Source organism: Ranitomeya imitator, chromosome 4 (genome assembly GCF_032444005.1).
Source record: "Ranitomeya imitator isolate aRanImi1 chromosome 4, aRanImi1.pri, whole genome shotgun sequence".
Lineage (NCBI taxonomy): Eukaryota > Metazoa > Chordata > Amphibia > Anura > Dendrobatidae > Ranitomeya > Ranitomeya imitator.
Window position 1 is genome coordinate 241910757 of NC_091285.1, and position 26016 is coordinate 241936772.

A 26016-nucleotide genomic window follows, 5' to 3' on the forward strand; every position below is an offset into this window, starting at 1 on the left:
AGGAGGACATCCCTCATAATGGCTGCGAACCAATTGTTCTCGCAAATTAGTAGCTCGCCTAAATGTAATAGATGGCTTTTTAGGGATCAATTTTAGAGCACTGAAATTGCAAACATTAGATATTATAGGTATTTTTCCAGTAGGCGCCTGACAGGCACATTGTATGTGAACTCGTTAGTCCGAATATTGTATGTGACGGAGGGTTAATAAGAATGTACTCGTATATGTCAATAAAGGTAAAAAAAGGTGTGAAAAAGTAACAGAAAAGCAACCCGCTAAACATCTGAGACCAACCTACACCCGAAAGATTTCTGCGTTTAAATCTGAAAAATAGAAAGACTATAATAAACGAATTGACCCTATGGATATCTGATACATAAATAAACATATAAATACATGCATGTGTATATATAAAAAACACATATACATCTAAAAGCATGCAGATAGACAACCATTAATGTATGTAATAGAGAAGAAGAAGAAGAAGAAGAAGAGAGTACCACAGACTATTCTTAAGATACCTAAGATGAACCTATGACAAAAACTCAATGGAAAACCTCATATTAAGGCCATATGGTTCCAGAGTTTGGAGAATATAGATCCAATGAGCCTCCCTCTCTTTAAATTTCAACATTGCGTCTTCCACTTACACTACTGCTGCTGCTGTTGCTAACTGCTGTCTTGGGGAAAAGCTCTCATAAGGTTGTGCAAAAGCATGTTCGATGCTCCAGCATTCGCGTGTCTCTGTCCAGGGCGGAAAGCATCTGGTAAAATTTGGTTTTATAATGTGTATCTAACAGAGTGGCAACTCAGTAGTCTGCAGTCTGCACTATTTCTAACCATATCTATATGGGGATCATGTTTCAGATACTGCAGTAAGAAGGCATTCATATTTCGGGCTCTGCCATGAGCTCCAAACCCATGTTGTGTAGGTGGCTGGGTAACACTGATGCTTGTTTCCTCCATCCCCTCCCGCCAACCATGAACAAAAGAGAGGGAAGGATTATCCTCTTCAGGAGCTCGCCCATCACCTCTTCCTCCTCCATTTTGTCATGACTTGTTCTCTGAAAGTCAGGACAAGGGGTTACCACCGCACTGCCCTTTTGATTGTGCCATTGACCTGATTCCTGGGGTTAAATTGCTAAAAGCCCGATTATTTGAGTCTCCACAAGGGGCATAGTGCCCCTCCATGTCTCCTGTTGCTGAAGGGTTTTCTTTTGTAAGAAAAAAAGACGGTGGTCTCCGCCCATGCATTGACTTTCGGGAACTAAATAATATTACTGTAAGAAACACATATCACCTTTCACTCATTCTTGATTTGTGCATCCAATTGTCAGGGTCAAATGGTTTTCAAAATTTGACATGTGGGGGACATATAACCTCAACCAGGAGCAGGAGGGGGGATTGTAAAAACCCTGCCGGCATCACTGCATGGCCTCCCATTCCCCACCTGCTTTACATTTACTCACTGATCCAGGCCATGCTGTGAGTTCTGTCTGCTGCCAGCTCCATGTTGTGTACCTTATGTTTCCTGTTTGCTCTTTTCATACTTCCTGGCTGTGTGCATAGGACATCACCGCCGACAGTTCCTGAGTCTTATGTAGATGGTGTGCTCCTTCTTAAGGTGTCCCCAGCCAATTGCCATGAAGCCTCAGGTACTTAAGACATCCCCATCCTTAGGGTGGGGCCTGAGCAATATATTCTGTCAGTCTGTAGTCTGTAGTTTGCTGCTGAGTTGACCGGTCCTGTCCTGTCTCTGCCTTCTCTGGGGGCTGCATACCCAGACCTGTTTCTTTACTCTGTAAGTTCTGTCTCTGCCTTTTCTGGGGGCTGCATCCCCAGACCTGTTACTGTGCTTTGTATGTTTTGTTTGTGCCTCCCTGAGGGCTGCATACTCAGGCCTGTGTCCTTGCCCAGCCTGCTCTTGTCTGTACTGTATCCTTCTTTTGCTTCTTACCCTGTTCCTGCACCTAACCTAGTCTGAACTCAGTCCTATACATGTGTCTACTTGTAAACTTGTCTGTAGCCTTCCCTACCCTGCTGGGTGTATCCTTGTGCTCTGCTTTCTGTGTTTACTTCTGCTCTGCTCGCCGCACCCTGCAGCTTTGCTCCACTCACCGCACCCTGCAACTTTGCTCTGCTCTGCTCTCGGTTCCGCTCCTTGCATCTCCATTCTGCTCTCGGCTCTGCTCTTCACCCAGCTCCGCTCACTTGTGGTTTCGCCTTGCTCTTGCTCCACACACTTCAGTTCTGTTCTGCTCTCGCTCCGTGCTCTGCGGTTCCTTCCTTTTCTCGCTGCGCACTCTGTGATTCTGTCCTGCTCTTGCTCCGTGCTTTACGGTTCTACCTTGCTCTGCTCCTTGTGGTTCTACACTGCTCTGCTCCTTGTGGTTCTGCCCTGCTCCACACCTTGCGGTTCTCCCCTGCTCTGCTCCTAGAAGCTCTGTTCTGCTCTGCTCCTTACGGTTCTGCCCTGCTTTACTCCTTGCAGTTCAGCCCTGCTCTGCTCCTTGCGGTTTTGCTCTGCTCTCATTCTGCACCTCACGGGTCTTTCTCCTGCAGTCTGAATAGGTCCCTACCTGTTCCCATATATCTCTCATACCTGTCCTTGTTCCTGTCCTCCCTGAATCTGTGCCTTCTCCTCCAGTGTGAACAAGTCCCAATCTGTTTCCATATGTCTATGTTCCTGTCTTACCCGTATCGGTTTCAGTCCCGTTAGCTGTGGCAGCTTGCAAGTATCTCAGCTGCACCTGCCTGTATGCCAGTGTCTCAGTCATGTCCGCCTGTCTGCCAGTGTCTGAGCCATGCCCACCTGTCTGCCAGTGCCTCAGCCGTGCCCGCCTGTCTGCCAGTGTCGCAGCTGTGCCCACCTGTCTGCCACTGTCTTAGCCAAGCCTGCCTGTCCTGCCAGAGTGCCTGCCATGCTTCCTGTCCTGCATACCTGTCAGTGTTCCATCCCTCAGTGGCATCAGCAGCCACAGCCAGACTCCACCCTGGAGTGGTACAAGGCAGCTACCTGCCGCACAAGCCTGACCTCACCATCAGAGGCTCCAGTGAACACCAAGGAAGCTGCTTAGTCACGCCCCTTCCAGGGAAGTCTGGTTTGTGGCACAGTGGGGCCACCCCCCCCCATGCTCATGACAACCATTCAGGGCACGAGCGTTACAGGGATGAATGGAAGACTGCGTTTCTCACCTCAGAGGAGCTGTTTAAAAATGTAGTTTTGCTGTTTGGTTTGACCAATGCCCCTGCAGTTTTCCAAAACTTCATCAATCATGTGTTCTCTGATTTTATTGGGCCGTTTGTGGTGATATACTTGGGTGACATTCTAGTTTATTCACTTGACAAGCAGTCACATATTGGTCACCTTCAGACGGTTCTTCAGAGACTCAGAGAGAGACAACTTTTTGCTAAGCTAGATAAATGCTCATCTTTCACCCAGGAACTGCCTTTCTTGGGGTTCATTATGTCTAGTGAGGGGTTTTGTATGGATCCTGAAAAGGTGCAGGCCATTGTAGATTGAGTTCAACCCCAGGACCTGAAAGGCCTTCAGTGCTTCTTGGGATTCGCCAATTACTACCAATTAAAGGGTTCTTTCAGCTGGTCAAGCTCCTCACTGACTTGAAACAGAAGGGGGCTGACGTTAAGAACTGGTTGCCTCAACAGTAGTGGAATTTCTCACTCTCATAGGATGCTTTATGACTGCCCTGGTTCTAATTCGATATGATCCATCTGAACCATTTGTGGTGGAGGTTGACGCCTCGGAGGTGGGGGCAGTGTTGTCCCAGGGGCCCTCAACTTCAACCAATTTGAGACCATGCACCTTCTTTTACAGGAAGTTCTCCCCGGCAGAGAGAAATTATAATGTGGGTAATCGGAAACTTCTTGCGGTTAAGTTGGCCTTTGAGGAATGGAGGCATTCTTTGGAGGGGGGCGGTTCATCCCATTACTGTAATTATGGACCACAATAATCTGGCGTATATTGAGTCTGCTAAAAGGTTGACCCCCAGGCATGACAGATGGTCATTTTTTCAGGTTCCAGTTCTCTATCACTTTTCGTCCTGGATCCAAATATCTGATGCCCTGTCTCGAAGTCTGGACCAAGTTTCTCCCCCAGAGCCTCCAGCCTCCATTCTTTAACCCGGAGAGGTCGTGGTTAATGTGTCTGCAGGTTTGGAACTGGAGATTCGGGAAGCCAAATCCCAGGCTCCCCTGTCCAAGCCGGTGGGAAAATTATTTGTTCCAATTCAACTTCGACTGAAAGTCCTCCAGGAGTTCCATGATTCGTCCCTGAGTGGATATCTGGGGATTTTGGCCACTAGTAGGGCCATCGCGATGGGTTTTTGGTGGGCCTCGCTTAGATCTGATGTGAGGAAGTTTGTGTCTGCCTGTGAAGTGTTTGCCCCCGCTAAAAGCTCTCATGGTAAGCCAGCTGGGGAACTGGTGCCTTTGCCAGTTCCTGATAGACCATGGACACATATTTCCATGGACTTTATCACCAATTTTCCTCCCTCCAAGGGTAATACTGTCATCTGGGTGGTGGTGGACAGGTTTACAAAACAAGCACACTTTGTACCCTTAGTGGCTCTACCCTCTGCTGAGAACTTGTTTAGGTTGTTCATTCTACATGTGGTTCATTTGCATGGTGTGCCCTTGATTGTGGTGTCTGACTGTGGTGTGCAGTTTGTGTCCAGGTTATGGAGGGTGTTTTGTAGAAGGTTGGGTATTGAGTTGTCCTTTTCGTCTGCTTACCATTTGGAGACCAATGATCAGACCAAACGGACCAATCAGTCATTGGAACAAATTTTGCATTGCCTTTCCACTTCCAGTCAAGAGGACTGGTCCGACGCCTTGCCTTTAGCAGAATTTGCATTTAATAACCATGTTAGCCACTCTACAGGTACCAGGTCTTTCTTTTGTAATTATGCTTTAATCCACACTTTGTGGACTTTTCTCTCCTGGAATCTAGTTGCCCGGGGGCGGATATTGCTGAACAGCAGTTGGGGAAGTTATGGCGGGAGGTCCGAAAAAACATTGGGGAGGCTCAAGGGAAGTTTAAGCTTTTTGCTTACAGGAAATGGACTGTTGGGACCTACCCTTCGGGTTGTGTGGCTATCTACCAGGAACATTAAACTTAAGCTTCCTTTGACTAAGTTGGGACCTAATTTTATTGATCCTTATGAGATCACAGAGATGGTTAAGTCAGTGGTGTTTCATTTGCGTCTTCCAGTGTCTTTTAAGATCCCCAATGTCTTCCATAAGGCCCTGCTGAAACCATTGGAGACTGTAGAAGAAGCGTCATTGCGGCCCTTTCCACCTGTATTGGCAGATAATCAGGAGGCGTTAGAGTTGGAATGCATTGTGGATTCCCAGTTGGTCCACCATTCACTCCAGTATCTTGTGCACTGGAAGGGGTATGGTCCTGAGGACCGATCCTGGGTTCCTGCCTGATCAGTTCATGCAATTTCACAGAAGAAAGAATAAAGATTTGGGGTAACTTCTACTTGGCTCACAGAGGGAATCCCCAAATGAAATTTTTGTTAAAAAACAACCTTTATTTAACCAATTGTTAAAAGAACTAATACGTGCACTTAAAAACCATCACCAAAACACTAACATCCCACAGAAAAGGCACCGTCCTGGCCTTTTCTGTGGGATGTTACTGTTTTGGTGATGGTTTTTAAGTGCACGTATTAGTTCTTTTAACAATTGGTTAAATAAAGGTTGTTTTTTAACAAAAATTTCATTTGGGGATTCCCTCTGATCAGTTCATGCCGATTGCCTGGTGCACTTCTTTCATGTCCAGTTTTCTGGGAAATCTGGGGTCTGGTGGCCTCCCGTTGAGAAGGGGGTACTGTCATGACTCTGGACAGGATGGTGCTGCCTCCATCCTGGTCAGGTTAGGGTTAATTTTAGTCCGCCTCTCTTTGGTTCTGGGGCAGCTATTTAATGTTGGCAGTTCCTGGATTGTGTGTCATGATACTTCTGTATACTCGGCTTGTGTTTGCTGACCCAGGTTTACTCGTCTGTAATCTTTGTGCCTCTGTGCCTGTGTGTCTTGCTGTGTATGAGTCGGTTCTGTTCCATGACTTCTGCCTTTGCATTCTGCTTTGTACTGTTCTGTCTCTCCCAGTAATCAGACCATGTGGCTTGCCCCTGTTTACTCTTTGTCTTATCTTTAGATACTTCGCTCCCTCCTGGCTTTGACCCTCAGCTATCTTTGACTACGTTTTCTGTCTGCACCCTGCACTCTGTGTGTTCTCTGTCCTCGATGCATTCACGTGCAGTGGCTCCCCCCCCTGGTTGCGTGACTATTCAGTGCCAGGTCCTGCTCACTGCATTAGTTTAAGGTCCTTGAGCTCAGCGTGCCTTGCTTCTGCACTCCCTATGCTTATTCAAGTACCCCCCATCAGTGCCCCCTAGGCAGTGCCAGTGACACCTAGGAGGTCACAACATATTTATTCCTCAGATCTTATAACTTCAATAACAGTTTGTCTGTTATCACCAGCCCCCCTCGATCACAGTAATCCACCCTCCCTTGGCACCTGCCTGTGTGATGACAGCCTGGAACTTTGAGACAATGCTATCCCTTCTGCATCCTCCTCTGCTTACTCCTCTTTTTCTGGGACCACCATCTGCTCTCGCAGACTATTTAAAGTCTGCAGAAGCATATAGATGACTGGAATAGTGATGCTGATGATTGTGTCATCAGTGCCGGCCATCTTAGTAGCCATTTTGAAACAGAAGGGTGCAGGTCCTTAATCTGTGCCCACTCCATAAATGTGATATGTGCCACATTCATACTGCATTGGCCCAGGCTTTACAACATTACATACTGGACTTGTTGCTGCTGCTGCAGTCGTTGCAACATGTGAAAGTGGAATTCCACCATGTCGGCACATCGAATATCAACCTGTTAACTGGCATGGACAAAGACCTATGTATTGATGCAAGTCGATGACTTGAAGGGTGAGAATGGTGGAAATGCTCACACAGCTTCTGTGCTTTCTGTAGCAGCTCACCCAGGCCAGGATAGTAGCTGTGAAAATGCTGTACCACCAGGTTGAGGACATGAGTCATGCAAGGCACATGTGTGAGCTTGCCTCGTTGTAGGACCACCACCAGTTTCACACCGTGTTTGGACATGGCTTTCCCTGGATGCAGATTCAGCAGAGACAGCTATTGATTAAACTCAGCCTGCAGAGCTGTCCACAACTCTTCAGCTGTATGACTGCTATCTCCACAATATCAATTTTAACACTGCCTGATTGTGATGAGCCCTAGCTGTGGAGTACGGAGGTGGTGGGGATTCGCTCTTAACTGTTGGAAAGCGTGTCTCAATAAGGTAAAGATTGAGGGCACAGGTGGAGGCCCTAGAGGAGATATAGAATGAGGCAGAAGCAGTGAATGAAGTGTTAAATATAGAGGTTTATCCTGCAAGCCTTTGGGATTCAAAGAATTGTGAAGCATCTGCATCTGCAAGGAGTTTGTATGTTCTCCCCGTATTTGCGTGGGTTTCCTCCGGGTACTCCGGATTCCTCCCACATTCCAAAGACTTACTGATAGGGAATTTAGATTGTGAGCCCCATCGGTGACAGTGATGATAGTGTGTGCAAAACTGTAAAGTGCTGCAGAATATGTTAGCACTATATAAAAATAAAGATTATTATTATTATGAATCAGCGCCTGCCCCCACATCCACCAGAGTCCCAAGGGCCAAGTCAGCAAGATGTAACGCCCTTTGCCATGCTTACTCATCCAAGTGTCTGTGATGAAATGCACCATGGCAGACATAGATTTAATCAAGGAATGGTTGATGTTGTCTGCGACATGCTGGTGTAGTGCAAACTCAGCTTTCTTAGAAAAGTAATGATGACTGGGCAATTGATACTGGGGGACTGCGATGGCAATCAGCTATCGGAAACCATCTGTATCTACTTGGGAAAAAGGCAGCATTTCTGTGGCCAACAGATTGAAGATGAGTGAGTTCAACCTCTCAGCTTTGTCATGTGTAGGAAGAAAATGTTTTACGTGACCACAACTGCAGTACTGTGGGCTGGCTGTGCTGAGAGCGGGTATAGTATAGAGCAGAGGTCCCCAACTCCAGTCCTCAAGGCCCACCAACATGTCATGTTTTCAGGATTTCCTTAGTTTTGCCCAGGTAATAATTGCATCACCTGTGCAATGCAAAGGAAATCCTGAAAACATGACCTGTTGGTGGGCCTTGAGGACTGGAGTTGGGGACCTCTGGTATAGAGAACCGGACAAACTGCTGGACCGTGAAGGAGGTGCAAAGATATTATAATGGATTGAGAAATGTGTGGTGTGCTTGCTCTCTGAGATTGGTCAAAAACAGCAGGCATGTCCCCTTCAATTACAGCTGACGACTGGTTTTCAGTCAGTGTGATTGGAGTGGCTAAAAAACCTGAGGTTCTGTAGTCGAAGACCTGCGTCTCAATAGTTGGCACGGTAACAGAGGAAAAGAAAGAGGCAGCGGATAGGGTGGCCGATGGTTGTTGAGATCCGCTGGTCTGCATTTTAGTGCAGTGGGATTCCCAGAGTAATGCATGTTGATTGTGCATATGAAGGTTCATACATGTAGTAGTCAAATTATTGCACTTTTTTTTACCTCTAGTCAGATTTTTTTTCCAAAGTTGGCAGATTATGTGAGTTAGCCCATCCTTTGCAGTGTCAAAAAAGGCCCAGACTATGCAACCCTTGCCACCCCTATGAACTACAAACCCACAGATGCAGCTGGTCACAGCCACAATTGTGGCTGAGCGTGCATTGCTCGTCTTGGCTACATCACTACGTCAAAAGAATTTTAAACAGATTTGTCTCTTTAATACCGCTCTAATCTATACATCTCCATCTTACTCATTTCCCACACGTTAAACTGTGTAATTCAACTACATAAAGGGATTTGTGGATTGTATGCCCTTTTAGCTACTGCAGTTCTGTGTGGGAGAGGAGGAGGGAGGGGGTGTATTTTACCTCCCTAGGGGCTTCAGAAATTTTTATATTTTCTGTGATAACCACATATTGATTTGCTTAGCTTTCAATTTCGTTCATTCACTTTGTATTTTAGTAATTGATGAAAGTAAACTATTGATATACTGTAACACTTCTATTTTTTAAAAACATACTGACTTTGAAGTATTTTTTCCATACCTGCCTAAAACGTTTTCACAATAGTGTATATGTCAAAATAGTGAGACTTAAATAATTCTTTTAAGGCACAAAAATATTATTTTCCCCTATGTCCCTTACACCAACACAACATGTGGGGAAATTCTTCACCTTGCAAGTTGATAGATCAGATGGAAATTTTAATAGACACCTGGACACTATGTAAGGCGACTCGATCTCCATCAGCCTTGCAAATGTTCTGCTTTTTAGAGCTCAATAGCACAGGTGGTAAGAGCAGAATGACTACCATTTTCTTTTTTGCAGGTCCCTACTGGAATCTTAATCACATGTGGAGTTACCTCGATATGTCAAGGGCAGTGTCCTTGCATCTACCTTTCTAGGAGCACTCTTGGAAGAAAATATTTTTTTGACAATAAAAAAAGAAAAGAAACCTCCTAAAGTATCTATTGGCCATTAGTTAAAAGAATGCTATTTGCAGGTTTATATTTCAACATTTCAGTAACATTATTAAGGCTGCTTAGAGGCTCATCCACAAGGATTGCATCATGCTCCTTGTGTTTGTAGAGCAAATGTGTAATTGCCTTTGGCAGGCAATTCCAAAATCTGTGCAGTAGGTTCCTCTATAGGGATTTACTTCTTACACTCCCATCTGTTGTGCTGTAAATTACGTAAAGCAAGTGATAATTTAGAATGTAAATCTGTTTTCTCTTAGTTTAGTAACACAAAGCTCTCACCCTATAGTATTCTAAGTCACTGTTAAAAAAATTCATATGCACATAATGGGTGGAGTCTGCCACACCATAAGTAGTGTTGAGGTGCACTTAACATTAACACCTCTCCAGTCAATTTGTAGAGAGAGGAATTTCACTGTACATTGTGCTGCTCTTGAAGAGAACATGTGACAGCTATATCTGTGCCTGCCAACCTCTCCTGTCGTCAGGTGGTGCTGCCTTCTCATTGCGGTGTGAGAGTTCTAGTTTTGTGTCCTCTTTGACTTGTGGTTCCAGCCAGACAAGTAGATATAGAGTTAACTACTGTGTTGTCTGGGTGGGGCTGCAGGCTCTTTAAATTTTTTAAATCCTGATGTCCACTGTCAGTTATAATCTGACTTGCTGTGTAATCTGTGCCTTGCTATTCTTCTAGAGGACATTTATGATTTTCTTGTTTTTTGACTATTTCTTTTTTTTATGAATTTGTCAGTTCATCGACCTCCTGGTTCTCATCCGGCTACCCAACTGTTCTCTTGCCTCTATTTCACTAGTCTGGATAGCAGCTCTTCTGTGGAAGAAATCCAGTGGACCCTGATTTAAAACGAGTTCCCTGTAAAGACATTAAAGGATGAAGGCCAAGTTTCACCTGGAATCTGCCAGACGGAGTGGCTTGCGCCAAGTCTGTCCGAGGTAGCCATTTTGAGCCTGAGGCCTCTATTAGGTGTGAGAAAACATAAGTAAGCTGGATTTACACTGGAAAATTATAATGAACAGGCATTCCCAGGAATGCTATTTTAAGGCTAATTGGACAGTGTAAACAGACAGCCAATCACCATCAAAACACTGTAGTTATATGAAAATATTTTTAAACAGGCTTAAAAATTATTTATCTCGGCAACACAAGTTATCTTTCACAAACAGGACATGTGCAACAGAGAACAATGACAGTCTATATGCTCAGAACAATCTATTATTAATTGTTCACTTGGCATAGGAAATATGGTCTGCCTGTATAAACTGACTGATAAATGACCACCGATCAGCAAACAAGCAGTTGACTGGAGGTTGTTTAGCATCACAAATAGGTGGTGTTGCAAACTTGTTCTTTTATACTATGTCATCACTTCTTCAAAAAAAATATGATAGCAAACTGGATTTATTAAATTTTCAAATGATGACTGCAACTAATTGCCATTCAGAGGAATATACATATGTATGTAATAGTTTGTAGATTAAATGAACTCTAAAAGCACTGAAGTTAAAGATGACACATTTCCTTTGCATTTTAAGCAAAAAAATATATTGTCATTTTTACATGTTAAAAATTACAAAAAGGAAAGTGGGCCTATGCAAAAGTTTGGGCAACCTTGGAGATTTTTTGTGCTCAAATAACTTTGACCAAGTTTTCAGACATTAATTAGCCTGTTAGAGTTATGGCTTGCTCACTATCATCGTTAGGAGAGGCCAGGTGATGCAAATTTCCCAGTTTTACAAAATCCAGCCTCCTCTAACCTTGTGCAAAAAAACAGCAGCAATGAGTTCTTCTAAGCAGTTGCCTAGCACTCTGAAAATGAAAATGATGGAGGCTCACAAAGCAGGAGAAGACTATAAGAAGATAGAAAAGTGTTTTCAAGATGCCCTTTCCTCAGTTTGAAATGATAAAGTCAGGAAGATGAAGAAACATTTAAGTGAGAGCTGCTTGTGGGATTGCTAGAAAAGCAAATCAGAACCCCCATTTGACTGCAAAAGACTTTTAGAAAGATTTAGCAGACTCTGAAGTTGTGGTACATTGTTCTACTGTTCAGATACACCTGCACAAATATGACCTTCATGGAAGAGTCATCAGAAGAAAACATCTCCTGCGTTCTCACAATAAAATTTAAATTCAGAAGTTTCAAAAGAACATCTAAACAAGCCTGATACATTTTGTAAACAAGTCCTTTGGACTGATGAGGTGAAAACAGATCTCTTTGACCACATAGATTAAAAAGTATATGTGGAGAAAAAAGGGCACCGAATTTCAGGAAAAGAAAATCTCGCCAGACATTAAGCATTCAGGTGAATCAATTATGCTTTGGCGTATCGCACAATGGCACAGGAAACATTTAATGGGTAGAGGGAATAATGGATTAAATTAAATTTCAACAAATTCTTGATGCAAACGTAACACCATCTGTAAAAAAAAAACAGAACTTCAAACGAGGATGGTTTCTACTACTGGATAATAATCCTAAGCACATGTCAAAATCCACAATAGACTACATCAAAAGGCACAAGCTGAAGGTTTTACAATGACCCTTACAGTCCCCTGATCTGAACATTATTGATAATCTGTGGCTAGATCTCAAAATTGCAGTGCATGTAAACCGACCTAGGAATTTCAAAGAACTGGAAGAATTTTCCAAGGAAAAATGGAAGAAAATTCTTCAAATAAGAAATGAAAGACTATTGGTTTGCTACAAAAAGTGTTTACAAGCTACAATACTTGCAAAAGAGGGTGATGCTGTGTACTAACCATGTAGGGTGCCCAAAACTTTTGCATCGGACCATTTTCCTTTTTATAATTTTTAAAATGTAAAAGATTAAAATATTTTTTTTGCATAAATTACAAAGGAAATGTGTCATCTTTAACTTTAGTCCTTTTAGCGATCATTTAATCTTCAACTTGCTTAGCTGTTCCCAATAACAGTAATTTTGACTAGGGGTGCACAAACTCTTATATGCCACTGTATCACAGGTTGCAGTAGTTTAATCCAATTTATGCAGCTTTGCTATGATTATTTCCTCTTAGAAAGTGACTGTATCACCCTTGACAACAAAATTTGAAAATGCCTAATAGGACAGAAATTTAAAACATTATAGAGCCTTTACGTAACTTTGTAATTGATGGCCTCATTGAGGGTATAATACATATATGGCCCTGTTGTGGTCCACCCAGGTTTAAATTATGTTTTTATTTAATTGAAGCTATAATTGCATTATTTGCAAGTCTAAGGGCAGGGTCACACAACTGTAAATTCACTCATCTGAGAGAATCTGGTCCATTATGCTTATGACACCCCAATTATACTCTGTTCTGAGTTTATCCAAGTATCAGCATAGTGTGATCCGATTCTCTTTCATAATAGAACCATATCAGACTGTGAGGAGAAGCTGGAAAACAAAATTATCCACATTCTACATTGCGCCTGTCTGCAGAAATTCTATTGCACTCAATTGTCATCCAAGTGTAGTCTGCAGGTTTCCATGCACCTACAGACTTGAAGGGGTGAGTCTTCCAATTTCGGAGTGAAATAGCAATACTGCTATTTCTTTCACAGTCAGATTTTGTCAATGAAAATATCGGTCATCAAAATCATGTGACCCTGGCATTAAAGTGATGGTACATATCTGGTATTTCTCTTGCCTTGCCAAATATTTAATTTTTCTGCATGGGAAGAGAGGAATAAGCTGATGCCAGAAACATACATCAGCAAACTTGTCTCCTCTAGGAAAAAATACATCAGACATTATAAGGTTTTTTCGGGTCAGGGAAAAATTTTGCAAACAACATAGCATGTGAAACCTAAATGTGATTTACAGTTTACAAACCTAACAATGTGTGATTTACACACTGTTAGGATTCAGCTCTTCTTTTAGAATAGGTGCCAATAAGACAAGAGACTACTTTATTTCATCAATCAAAAACTTGTACTTGTCTTCTATAGGCAAGACAACCATAGGAACTTTGTTTTCAAGACTGGGCAGTGTGACTAAAAATGAATGAATCTTTAGTCCAGACTTCCTTTTCTTGAGAATAGAGAGGCTCTCTGACCAGGGTTACAATATGTAGAGTAACTATCTGTTAGAGTTAGCGGATTGCACTACATAAAAATAAATAAAGTGCAATCACAACCCAGGGTCCACCGTGCAGGGATGTATAACTGATAATAGCAAACTGAAAAACGCACCAAGTATGAGGACCACTTCATAATAATAAAAAATAGTTAGGCACATATATTAAGATATGAAGCCCCCAAACTGGTAATGGCGTAATCAGGACTCACCAAACTACAATATAGACCACCACACAGAACAAATGGTGAATACGTCCACAGATACACAAAAATAGAGAACCTTTATTGATTAAAATCACATACAAGGAAATAATGGGGGCAAAGCCGGACACAGCGGCACAGCACGCTAAGCAGCAAACAATGGGAGTACACACATGCTAGTAGATGGTCACCAGCGCAAGTGCGCCGCCTAATAGGCAAAAATACTCAAGTATCATAACGACATCTATAAGGGTGACCTTACCAAAGTTCGTATACACCGGCACATGTGGGCTCCCACCCTCCCCGACGCGCGTTTCGGAAGCAAGATGCTTCCTTCCTCAGGGGGCGTGCCAAAAGGAACGCTGGAGCGATCTAAATACAGCTCAGACCGGATGTAGTCACGACTTGCTGCACGCCGAAGACACACCTCTCCCAGCACCTGACGTCACCGCTGATGCTGGTACACATGGGGCCCCATGTGACCAAACAGCAAGCGATGAACGCCGAGCAGGGGGAGGACCAGACACGGCGCTGCAGCACCAAGTGGCCATCTTAGAACTGGTAAATTTGCCAGTATTGCGCTGCAAGTTGCAGCACAGCAAAATGCAGATCGCCTCATATATTAAACCATTTATAACAAATATATATCGGAAACATACCAAAGACAAATATATACATAGATATAACAAAGAGAGACTACATATGAATAGACAAGAATATATGCACGTGTCATGCTAACACAGATATCTCTACCATAACAGCCCACAAATACATAACGTATCTCCATATACATACATATGTGTGCCCACAGTACCTAACAAAATCACATAAATCATAAACAGGGCGCAATAATAAAGAAATAATGACAAGGAATATCCACATAGGCATATATACACATAACAAACACAGCATATCTTCATCTTGATAGCTCAACACCGCTCCTCCAGCACCGAACGACATCCAAGATAGGGATACTAGAAAATTAAAAGATATATATGAATTAAAACCACAATAAGATAAAAACCTTTGAAGCTGAGTGCGCCATACCACCTTAATACACATCAGCAGGAGGACCCCAGAAAGGGGGCAAATGAGAGACACTCATTCAAGCCATTGGGATGAACAGTGTTCAGAGCCCAAATCCATCTGGTCTCAAGCTGAGACAGGCGCTTAGACAGGCCCCCCCCACGTATATTTATTTTCAGGGACTCGATGCCACGCACCTTTAAGAGAGTGCCATCAGAATTGTGAAAATCCCTGAAATGGCGTGGTATTGTTTTCAGGGTGGAAGCGTCCGCGTGACCAACTGCCGCCTGAATACCCAACACGTGTTCGCGAATCCTCACCTTAAGCTGGCGTGTAGTCAAACCAACGTAAATAAGCCCGCACGGGCACGTAGCATAATAAATGACATATCTCGAAGTGCAGGTAATACGTTGGCGTATAGAAAAAGACTTCGTACCATCCGCATTGGTGAAGCTATCACACCGAACAACATTAGGGCAGGCGACACATTTGCCGCACGGAACACAACCACCCCTCATGGGAAACCTATTCAAAAAGGTGGGTAGCACCTGCTCCGGATAATGGCTCGAGACCAGATGGTCTCTCAGATTTTTTGCCCTCCTGAAGGATATCAACGGTACTGAAGGGAGAAATTTTTTAAGAACCGGATCGGCTTTAAGAATCGGCCATGCCTTCAGCAAACAGGAACGAACCCTATCAGAGCGGGAACTAAATGTCGTCACAAATCTAACAGTATCAACATCCTCCCTCCGCCTGGATGTATTATCATATAGGAGGTTATGGCGAGAGGCATGCTTAGCGCGATGATACGCTACCTTCACCATCCTACGACTATATCCACGTTCGTAGAAGCGCTGCCTTAGCTCCTCAGCCCTAGACTCGAAGTCACCATCAGACGAGCATATCCTGCGGAGACGGAGAAATTGTCCCACAGGCACAGAGCGAATAATGTGCCTAGGATGACCTGAAGAGGCCAAAAGTAATGTATTAGTAGCCGTCTCTTTTCTAAATATGTCCGTTTGCAATGTACCAGAGGCATCTCGTCTGATGGTGACATCGAGAAAATCCAATGACCAATAATCAAAGGAAAAAGTCAAATGCACATTAAGGTCATTGCTGTTCAAAGTGAGGATCAATTGCTCAAGGTCGACGGGAGTGCCCTGCCAGATGAAAAAGATGTCGTCAATGTATCGTGTCCAAAATGGGACACGGTCCATTAACCCCTGTTCATCTGACAGGAAGAGGTCCCTCTCCCACAGCCCCAAAAATAGACCGGCATAGGCGGGCGCAAAGGCCGCACCCATGGCGGTCCCCTGGAGCTGAAGGTAGAAGGACCCCTTAAAAACAAAAAAGTTATGAGTGAGAGTGAACTCCAATAGTTCCAGCAGAAGTTCTCTCAAGCCTAATGGCATAGATGATGATCCAAGGAAGTAACGTACGGCAGCAAGGCCGTCCTTGTGCCTGATATTTGTATATAATGATTCAACATCCGCTGAAACTAGAAGAGTATCACTCTCCAAACACAACCCGTCGACCCTGCGCAAGAGATCTCCAGTATCCCTCAGAAAGGAAGGGAGGCTCATCACGAGGGGCTGGAGATGGTAATCAATCCATTTATTAACATGGTCCAAAAAGTTCCCTCTACCAGATACGATAAGTCTGCCAGGTGGCGCGGAGGCATTCTTGTGTATCTTAGGGAGGAGGTACAGTGTGGCAATCGTCGGCTCAGGGACCACCAAAGCCGCTGCTAACTCCTTGGAGACAATGCCGTCCTGGAGGGCACGTGTAAGGATGACATCTAACTGACCAGTATATGCCGAGAGGGGGTTATAGGTGAGCCGTCTATAGCAGGTGGTATTATTCAGCTGACGGTACACCTCCCTCTCATACATATTGGTTGGCCACAGGACGACATTGCCACCTTTATCAGCCGGCTTAATAATTGTGTTGGGAAGTCCCTGGAGATAACTCAGCCTACGCCTCTCCTCCCGTGTAAGATTGTCATTCACAACAAATTGTGGTATTTTATACAACTCCTCCAACACCACCTGTACAAACACATCGATACTGGAACATGATGATAACGGAGGGAACTTAGTGGACCGGGGACGAATGGAAGGTGGAATCTTACCTCCTTCCCCCATATGTTCACTGGCCAGCTCCTCGAGTATCCTTAGAGCCTCCTGTTCCTCTTCTGTGGGGAAAAGAGAATGCAAACGATTGGTATTAAAATATCTTTTGAACAGCAATGACCTCGCAAAAATGTGCAAATCTTTTATCGTAGAAAATAAATTAAAGCCAGAAGTAGGAGCAAAAGACAGGCCCCTACCAAGTAAAGACAAATCAGTAGCAGATAGAGGATGTTGAGTCAAGTTAATCACCTTGTTATCTTTGTGCGACACCGACAAGGATTTTCTTTTATATGGGTGGTAATCGTGATCACGGAGTCTTATGGCCCCTGAATTATCAGCCGCTGATCCAGATATAGATGACACATCTGATTGGCCACTCAAAGAGGAAATAGAGGTACTTGATCCACTCCTCTGTAAATGGGAGCTATTCCTCTTCCTCCAGAGATAGACACTTTTGGACTGATAGTCTTTTAAGTCCCTAGTATATTTAACCCTTTGATTATTCTGGATTCTTTTAACTAGGTCGTCCGTGGATTTCTCCAAGCTAGATTCAAACTGTTGAATCCTATCAGGTGGACATCCACTTCGGATCTCAGCTTGTGCTGTGTCAATCAGACCATCAAGGTCATTAATACTGGTAGTGTTCATATCTACTAGTAGCTGCATAAGGACAGCAGAACAATTGTTACACGCTTCCTCCCATTTATTAATGAATGTAACGTCATCCACTGGAAAAGATGGAACAACCCGCACCCGTAATCCTCTTGGGATCATTCCATTAGATATATATTTGCCAAGGAACGACCGATTCCACCATAATCTCAATCGCCTATCCAACAGTGATTTCATGTCAGCAAACTTCTTATCCCAACCAGGGTCCCCCTGCTGATGTGAACCAGCCACGCCGCCATCAAAAACCTTGTCCATATGCTCAAGCCATGCCTTCTCTCTGGCTCGAAAATCCATTGCGTAGATCAAAGGACCTGTGCATAACACAGAGAACAGATAATAGCAAACTGAAAAACGCACCAAGTATGAGGACCACTTCATAATAATAAAAAATAGTTAGGCACATATATTAAGATATGAAGCCCCCAAACTGGTAATGGAGTAATCAGGACTCACCAAACTACAATATAGACCACCACACAGAACAAATGGTGAATACGTCCACAGATACACAAAAATAGAGAACCTTTATTGATTAAAATCACATACAAGGAAATAATGGGGGCAAAGCCGGACACAGCGGCACAGCACGCTAAGCAGCAAACAATGGGAGTACACACATGCTAGTAGCCAGCCAGCCATGACATCGCCCGCAGACCAATCCAGTGCTGCCACATCACCAGAGCAGCTGAAGTCCGACCACCAAAGCGAAGACGCCACCTCACGGACATGGTCAGTAAAGTGATATCTGGACTTAGAGTCTGGAGTGCAGTACTACACCAGAACATCACTGGTTCCTATAGACATGGCTGGAGAGCCAGTAGTAACCAAGTGAATACCTTGAGCCTGAGCAAGAAGCTGGGAGCAACGTCTGTGCTGAGCAGCACCTGCCTTGGCTGGAGCTGAATGGGAGACTACAGCACCAGCCAATGCTTGGGCTCTATTCCACGCAGCGGAAGAATCCCGACGCCTAACACTATCAATCTGACATACAACTGCTTATCCGGTCTCCTGAGTGCTGATTCCTGATTGTCATCATTTCATCTTGCAAATACAAATTTGATTGTCTCTCTTCTAATGCTATTTAAACAGCAGACAGATATACATCAGGCAGAGGAAATTCATCAAACACCACAGATGGGCTCCTTGTGTGTTGGCAGGAATACAAAACAGTTCAAAGAACTTTTTGGGCTTGGAGACTTCTCTGCTATGAGAACCTTTGGGGCCCTACTGTCTATGGAACTGGGGCTGATGTCAGTACTTTATGTTCTCTGGACCGAGTACAAAATTCAAAGGATACATTCAGGTATTGGCACACAGTGCAGTTTCTTTACTTTCAGGACCATGTTTCATCCCACATTGTTGGGTCTGAGATAATGTTCTTGTGATAATACCAGGTAGATTGGTTTTGTCAGCTGCTGGTTTTCCTAAAGAAGGGGGTGAGTCAGTAGCGTAGCTACTGGGGGGGCAGAGGGTGCGGGCGCCCTGGGCCTGGTGCTCAGAGGGGGCTTACCCGGAGCTACGCTACTGTAACTGTATTGGCACACACAGCGCGCCAATACAGTTACTTTCTGCGGCAGAGAAGGGAGAATCGATCTCCCTGCTCTGCCGCCCAGCTGCTGTACAGCCCCTGAGCAGGCAGGGGGGACCCGGTGCTAGCAGTGGGCCCCCCGCCATCATCGGAAGATGAGCTGTACTGGCATTTAGTCGATACAGCTGATCACATTGATGGGAGAAGGAGCGCTGTGCTCCTTCTCCCATCATTCCTGTCAGTGTCGGCGTCTGACGTCACCAACACTGACAATGGTCCCGATGATGTCACTGCCCAGTGCCCGCTGTCAGGAGATCAGCGGGAGCAGGACAGGAACCAGGAAGTAGAGAGGTGAGTATTTATTTATTTTTTAATGGGTGCTGCTGCCTTATTACAGGGTCTGCTTATGGGGGGCTGCCTTATTACAGGGTCTGACTATGGGGTGCTGCCTTATTACAGGGTTTGCCTATATGGGGGTGCTGCCTTATTACAGTGAATGCCTATGGGGGCTGCCGTATGCTATAGAGTCTGCCTATGGGGAGTGCATTATACTATATTGTGGACTATTTGGTGCATTATGCTACTGTATATGGAGGCTATCTAGGGGGCCATCATACAGTATGGAGATTACAGTGTGGGGGTCATTATACATTGTTGGAGCTATCAAACAGTTTTGGGGCTACTAAGGGGTCAGTATCCTGTGTATAGGGGAGCTGTACAGGGGGAGACTCGGGACTTTATTAAATGCAAAGTGGGCACTTATTGTTATAGGGGAACTCAGGCTACTGTAGCTATCAAAGGGGCACACAGGGCATTATTACTTTCTAGGGGCAAAATATGGGCACTGTTTTCTAGGGCACTTGCACCCGACATTACTATATTATAGAAGGGTGCTTTAGAATTTAGAGGGCACAGAGAACCACACAGCAGGTGCAGCAATAGGGATACATATGCTCAGTATTGGGGTATCAGGGGCAGTAATAGGGTCACATACAGCAGCAGCGGCAGGTTGGGAATAGATGGTGATGGGGCTGGAATATGAGAAGTTAAATATGTCTTTGTTGTATTCTCTGCAGGTGAGTCGTTGCTGGAAGAAGTTGTCATGTCGGTCTGGGCCAGATGGAAAAGACGGGAAAAATGAACTACTCCATCAGAAAGGACGTCAGCGGTAAGGCATTATCTGTAACTGTGCAGTGATCTGTTATATGTTCTGTAGAGCAGGTATCTACCACTGACCATATGGCGGTAATATCCATATTGGTCTTTATATAGAGATTATCTTCAGTAATAGAGCGGTCATCTGCTGAGGTTCTCCTCCAGTGTTAGGATGCATCACCGAGTTGTCATCCAGGTTACCTGGTTAGAGGCCCACTCAGAAGCTTCGCCCCTCTGGACCAAAACCCTAGCTACGCCTCTGGGGTGAGTGGTTTAATTGGGTGCCTGTAGATTGGCCTTGTTGGAGCTTCATGAATAAATACCTTTATTATAAATTTAGACAGAACAATTCCATACAAATATAAATCCAATAATCATATATTACAGTTTAAATTACAATGTAAGTAACCACATAATAAATTTGCAGCAGGGATGATAAAACACCTTCGATGACGTCGCGGTCAGGTGAGCTGTCACGTGAGCGGTCAGGTGACCGGTCACCTGACCGCAACATCATCAAAGGTCCTTCACTCACAGCATTCTTAAGGACGGAGGCGGACGCTTGCAGCGGTGACAGCCAGGGTTCTTCAGAGGGGTGAGTATAGCCATATTTTTTATTTTTATTCTTTATTTTTTTCATTAATACGGATCCCAGGGCCTGAAGGAGAGTTTCCTCTCCTTCAGACCCTGAAAACCATCGAGGATACCTTCCGATATTTGTGTCCCATTGACTTGTATTGGTATCGGAACTCGGTATCGGCGAGATCCGATATTTTGCCGGTATCGGCCGATACCATCCGATACCGATCCTTGCAAATATCAGAAGGTATCGCTCAACACTAGTTATAAGCGGTTGGAGCTTGTAGGCAAACTCTCTTCTATTTTGACTCTTTTTTGCCTGCAGGAGCACAAATAAAGTCTTTTCCTTCTATGAGAGAGCCTGGTACCCTGGACTGGGGATCCACTGGGTCTGTGACACAAGCAGACCAGTCACCATTCTCTTCCTTCACCAGAATGAGCTTCAATGTCTCCCCTTTTAAGACCACAAGGACATCTAATCATGTGACTCAACTTTAAAACAGTCCAATGGTTGATAAGTACTCTAAATAAGTACAGCATCCCTTTAATGATTCCTATAACATCGCAATGGGGTTCATAGGTTACCCCATATATACGCATACACTCATCCTGTTTGTGAATCAAAAACACACAAAAAGAACAACGATCTGTAGGCCAAGGTATGTCGAAAAAGTATAACAAATTTTATTTCATAAATACAATAAAACAGGTGTACCAGTGGGTACTCCCACAAGACATGTGGATAAATTTAAACAGCAAAATGGGACATGGATTACATTATGGTGGAGTTTGTTTTAATAATATTCATATGGGCATGACTATCCTCTCACTTTGGTGACTCCTTTAGTTTATTTACGTTGGTCTGTATTCGGTCACTATGGTAATAGACATCACTTCCGGGTTGTCTTGTATTGGTTCCGGTTCCTTTTTATACTGTGTACGATAGATTCAGACATGCCCCCTGATGAAGGCTGTGCCGAAACGCGCGTCGGGGTGACGTGGACGGTACTGGCGGATCCCCTGATCATTTTTCCGGTGGCTGCTAGTTGCACACTAGGTAAGACCATGATGAGAATATCTTCCATTGTGCAATACTCTGAATACTAGGGCAGGTCATTGGTCTTTACTAGTTTAATATATGTGCGCTAATGACTCTAATGCATATTACCCTGAACCGCCGTTATATTATTCCGGGGATATAAAACTTTGTTATTACAGGAGTTTACTGCTTAGGCTCTCTGTATGAGCATTTGAGTATTCATTATCGCCAGACCTTCCATGTCCCGTTTTGCTGTTTAAATTTATCCACATGTTCTGTGGGAGTACCCACTGGTACACCTGTTTTATTGTATTTTAGAAATAAAATTTGTTATACTTTTTCAACATACCTTGGCCTACGGATCGTTGCTCTTTTTGTGTGTTTTTGATTTATATTTGTAACGATTTGCCTATTACTGTAGTCCGCCAGATGTAGCATAAGTATGTGTATCCCCATTGATATTGGCACTACTAGGATATTGACTGCTTGATAATGCTACCATTGTGCATTTTGAGATATGTGCTTATCATCCTGTTTGTGAAGTAAGACAGGTGTCAATTGGACGAGAGACTATTTATTTATTCATTTAGCATCTTCTACATACAGTGGGGCAAAAAAGTATTTAGTCAGTCAGCAATAGTGCAAGTTCCACCACTTAAAAAGATGAGAGGCGTCTGTAATTTACATCATAGGTAGACCTCAACTATGGGAGACAAATTGAGAAAAAAAAATCCTGAAAATCACATTGTCTGTTTTTTTAACATTTTATTTGCATATTATGGTGGAAAATAAGTATTTGGTCAGAAACAAAATTTAATCTCAATACTTTGTAATATATCCTTTGTTGGCAATGACAGAGGTCAAACGTTTTCTGTAAGTCTTCACAAGGTTGCCACACACTGTTGTTGGTATGTTGGCCCATTCCTCCATGCAGATCTCCTCTAGAGCAGTGATGTTTTTGGCTTTTCGCTTGGCAACACGGACTTTCAACTCCCTCCAAAGGTTTTCTATAGGGTTGAGATCTGGAGACTGGCTAGGCCACTCCAGGACCTTGAAATGGTTCTTACGAAGCCACTCCTTCGTTGCCCTGGCGGTGTGCTTTGGATCATTGTCATGTTGAAAGACCCAGCCACGTTTCATCTTCAATGCCCTTGCTGATGGAAGGAGGTTTGCACTCAAAATCTCACGATACATGGCCCCATTCATTCTTTCATGTACCCGGATCAGTCGTCCTGGCCCCTTTGCAGAGAAACAGCCCCAAAGCATGATGTTTCCACCACCATGCTTTACAGTAGGTATGGTGTTTGATGGATGCAACTCAGTATTCTTTTTCCTCCAAACACGACAAGTTGTGTTTCTACCAAACAGTTCCAGTTTGGTTTCATCAGACCATAGGACATTCTCCCAAAACTCCTCTGGATCATCCAAATGCTCTCTAGCATACTTCAGATGGGCCCGGACATGTACTGGCTTAAGCAGTGGGACACGTCTGGCACTGCAGGATCTGAGTCCATGGTGGCGTAGTGTGTTACTTATGGTAGGCCTTGTTACATTGGTCCCAGCTCTCTGCAGTTCATTCACTAGGTCCCCCCGCGTGGTTCTGGGATTTTTGCTCACCGTTCTTGTGATCATTCTGACCCCACGGGGTGGGATTTTGCGTGGAGCCCCAGATCGAGGGAGATTATCAGTGGTCTTGTATGTCTTCCATTTTCTAATTATTGCTCCCACTGTTGATTTCTTCACTCCAATCTGGTTGGCTATTGCAGATTCAGTCTTCCCAGCCTGGTGCAGGGCTACAATTTTGTTTCTGGTGTCCTTTGACAGCTCTTTGGTCTTCACCATAGTGGAGTTTGGAGTCAGACTGTTTGAGGGTGTGCACAGGTGTCTTTTTATACTGATAACAAGTTTAAACAGGTGCCATTACTACAGGTAATGAGTGGAGGAAAGAGGAGACTCTTAAAGAAGAAGTTACAGGTCTGTGAGAGCCAGAAATCTTGATTGTTTGTTTCTGACCAAATACTTATTTTCCACCATAATATGCAAAAAAAATTATAAAAAAACAGACAATGTGATTTTCTGGATTTTTTTTTCTCAGTTTGTCTCCCATAGTTGAGGTCTACCTATGATGTAAATTACAGACGCCTCTCATCTTTTTAAGTGGTGGAACTTGCACTATTGCTGACTGACTAAATACTTTTTTGCCCCACTGTATCTTTAGTAGCAATGACACTCATAAGAACGCTGCTAACAAAACAAGATTGCATGACCACTAATGAATGAACCAATTATTTAGACCAATCCTCCTATTCCAGTTCTTTTCTGAAAATAAAGTGTAATAGTCCTCAGCATCTGTGGCCCAACTGCAAGAAGCTCTCTGGCCAGGGCCACAATATCTAGGGTATCCACAGTTCCTGCTCTCAACATTCATTCTCACACATAACTGCCTCAGTTTCTTTCCTAAGTGCTGATGCCTGAGTTGTCATCAACTGAGGTGATTAACACAATTTTGATTGCCTTTCTTCTAACCTCATTTACTCATTAGACAGAAGGCAAACACATATAAGCAAACATACATAGACAAAATACATGAAACATCACAGATTGGCTCTATTTGTGCTGGCGGAATACCCCTCTCGCTACCAAGGCATGTATGAACAATATAAAGTGGCCGTACCACCTCCTTACATTCTTGCTCATTTGAGCTAACATCATGGCACCACTCATATTCAATTTGCATGCTTGCAATCATGTGCCGAAAAAGGTAATGGCTGTATGCCAGGACCTGCCTCTATCAACCGGCGGGTGTATTGGAGCTCCGCACGCAATTTTTAACCTGCTAAGTGCCAATGTCAAACTCAGCATGCTGGCATAGGGGCCCCAATAGTTTGGCATTAATGGATTGCTATGATATCCGTGAGTTTGTTGAAAATGCCTGTGCCTGCAATCATGGAGTTCCTTTGAAACCCATTCTGTGTCCAGGCTTGAAAGGATATTGTGACTTATGCTACATGACTCAATCCTGCGGAACTGTTGTGTATTGTACAAGGGATCAGATGATCACAGATTTAAGTTCCCTAATGGGACTGATAAATACATTAAAAAGTAAAATAAAAAGGTTTTAAAAAATCTAAAAAAAATTTAAAAAGCCATAAAGTCCAAATTGTACCCCTTTTTCCCCATTAAAATAAAGATAATGAAAATAAAATACAGATGTTTTGCCTCATTCAGAAAAATCTGATCTATCAAAATATAAATATAATTAATTTGATCAATAAAGACCATAAGCAAAAACAAATTAAAAATGCCCAAATTGCATTGTCTTAGTTGCCACAATACCATAAATAATGGTGTAAGAAACAATCAAAATGTTATATACCGTAAATACTTGCGTATAAACCGACCCGAGTATAAGCCGAGACCCCTAATTTTGCCACAAAAAACTGGAAAACTTAATGACTCGAGTATAAGCCTAGTTAAGTAAATAAGGCAGCACACTGCAGCGCTAAAACATGCAAACTTGAAAACACGAAATTTGAACTGCATTACTGCACTAGAAATATGAAAAATGAGAGCTTTTAGCACATAAAAATGGCCAATTTTATGTGTACCTGGTAGCCTCTTTACGGCATCTCTCTTATACCAGGTCCTACGCTTGACCTACCTCGCTGAGAATAAAAGCCTAGGGTGGAAAATGCAGCAGCTACCAGTAAATGTAAAAAATAAAAATAGGTACCAATAAAAGTAAAATTAATTGAGACATCAGTAGGTTAAGTGCTTTTGAATATCGAATATTGAATCAGGAGCCCCATATAATGCTCCATACAGTTCATGATTGGGCCCATAAGATGCTCCATATTAAAATATGCCCCATATAATGCTGCACAAATGGTGATTATGACCCCATAAGATGCTCCATAGAGAAATTTGCCCCATACAATACTGCACAAATGCTGATTATGGCCCCATAAGATGCTCCACACCGACATTT

The 26016-nt window shown here is 43.5% G+C and overlaps 2 protein-coding genes across 2 annotated transcripts in view; both read right to left on the bottom strand.

Annotated features, from left to right (window-relative positions):
- LOC138674484 (dynein axonemal heavy chain 3-like) overlaps positions 1-26016 on the bottom strand; it is a 3367401-nt gene that overhangs the window by 2525604 nt on the left and 815781 nt on the right. The gene's annotated exons all lie outside the window — the stretch shown is intronic.
- Positions 13959-18342, bottom strand: LOC138675861 (uncharacterized). Its single transcript, XM_069764450.1, has 2 exons — positions 17055-18342; positions 13959-14871 (listed from the first exon to the last, which is right to left on the bottom strand). Exons 1-2 carry the CDS (start codon positions 18103-18105, stop codon positions 14627-14629), a joined length of 1296 nt encoding a protein of 431 aa, XP_069620551.1. The 5' UTR covers positions 18106-18342; the 3' UTR covers positions 13959-14626.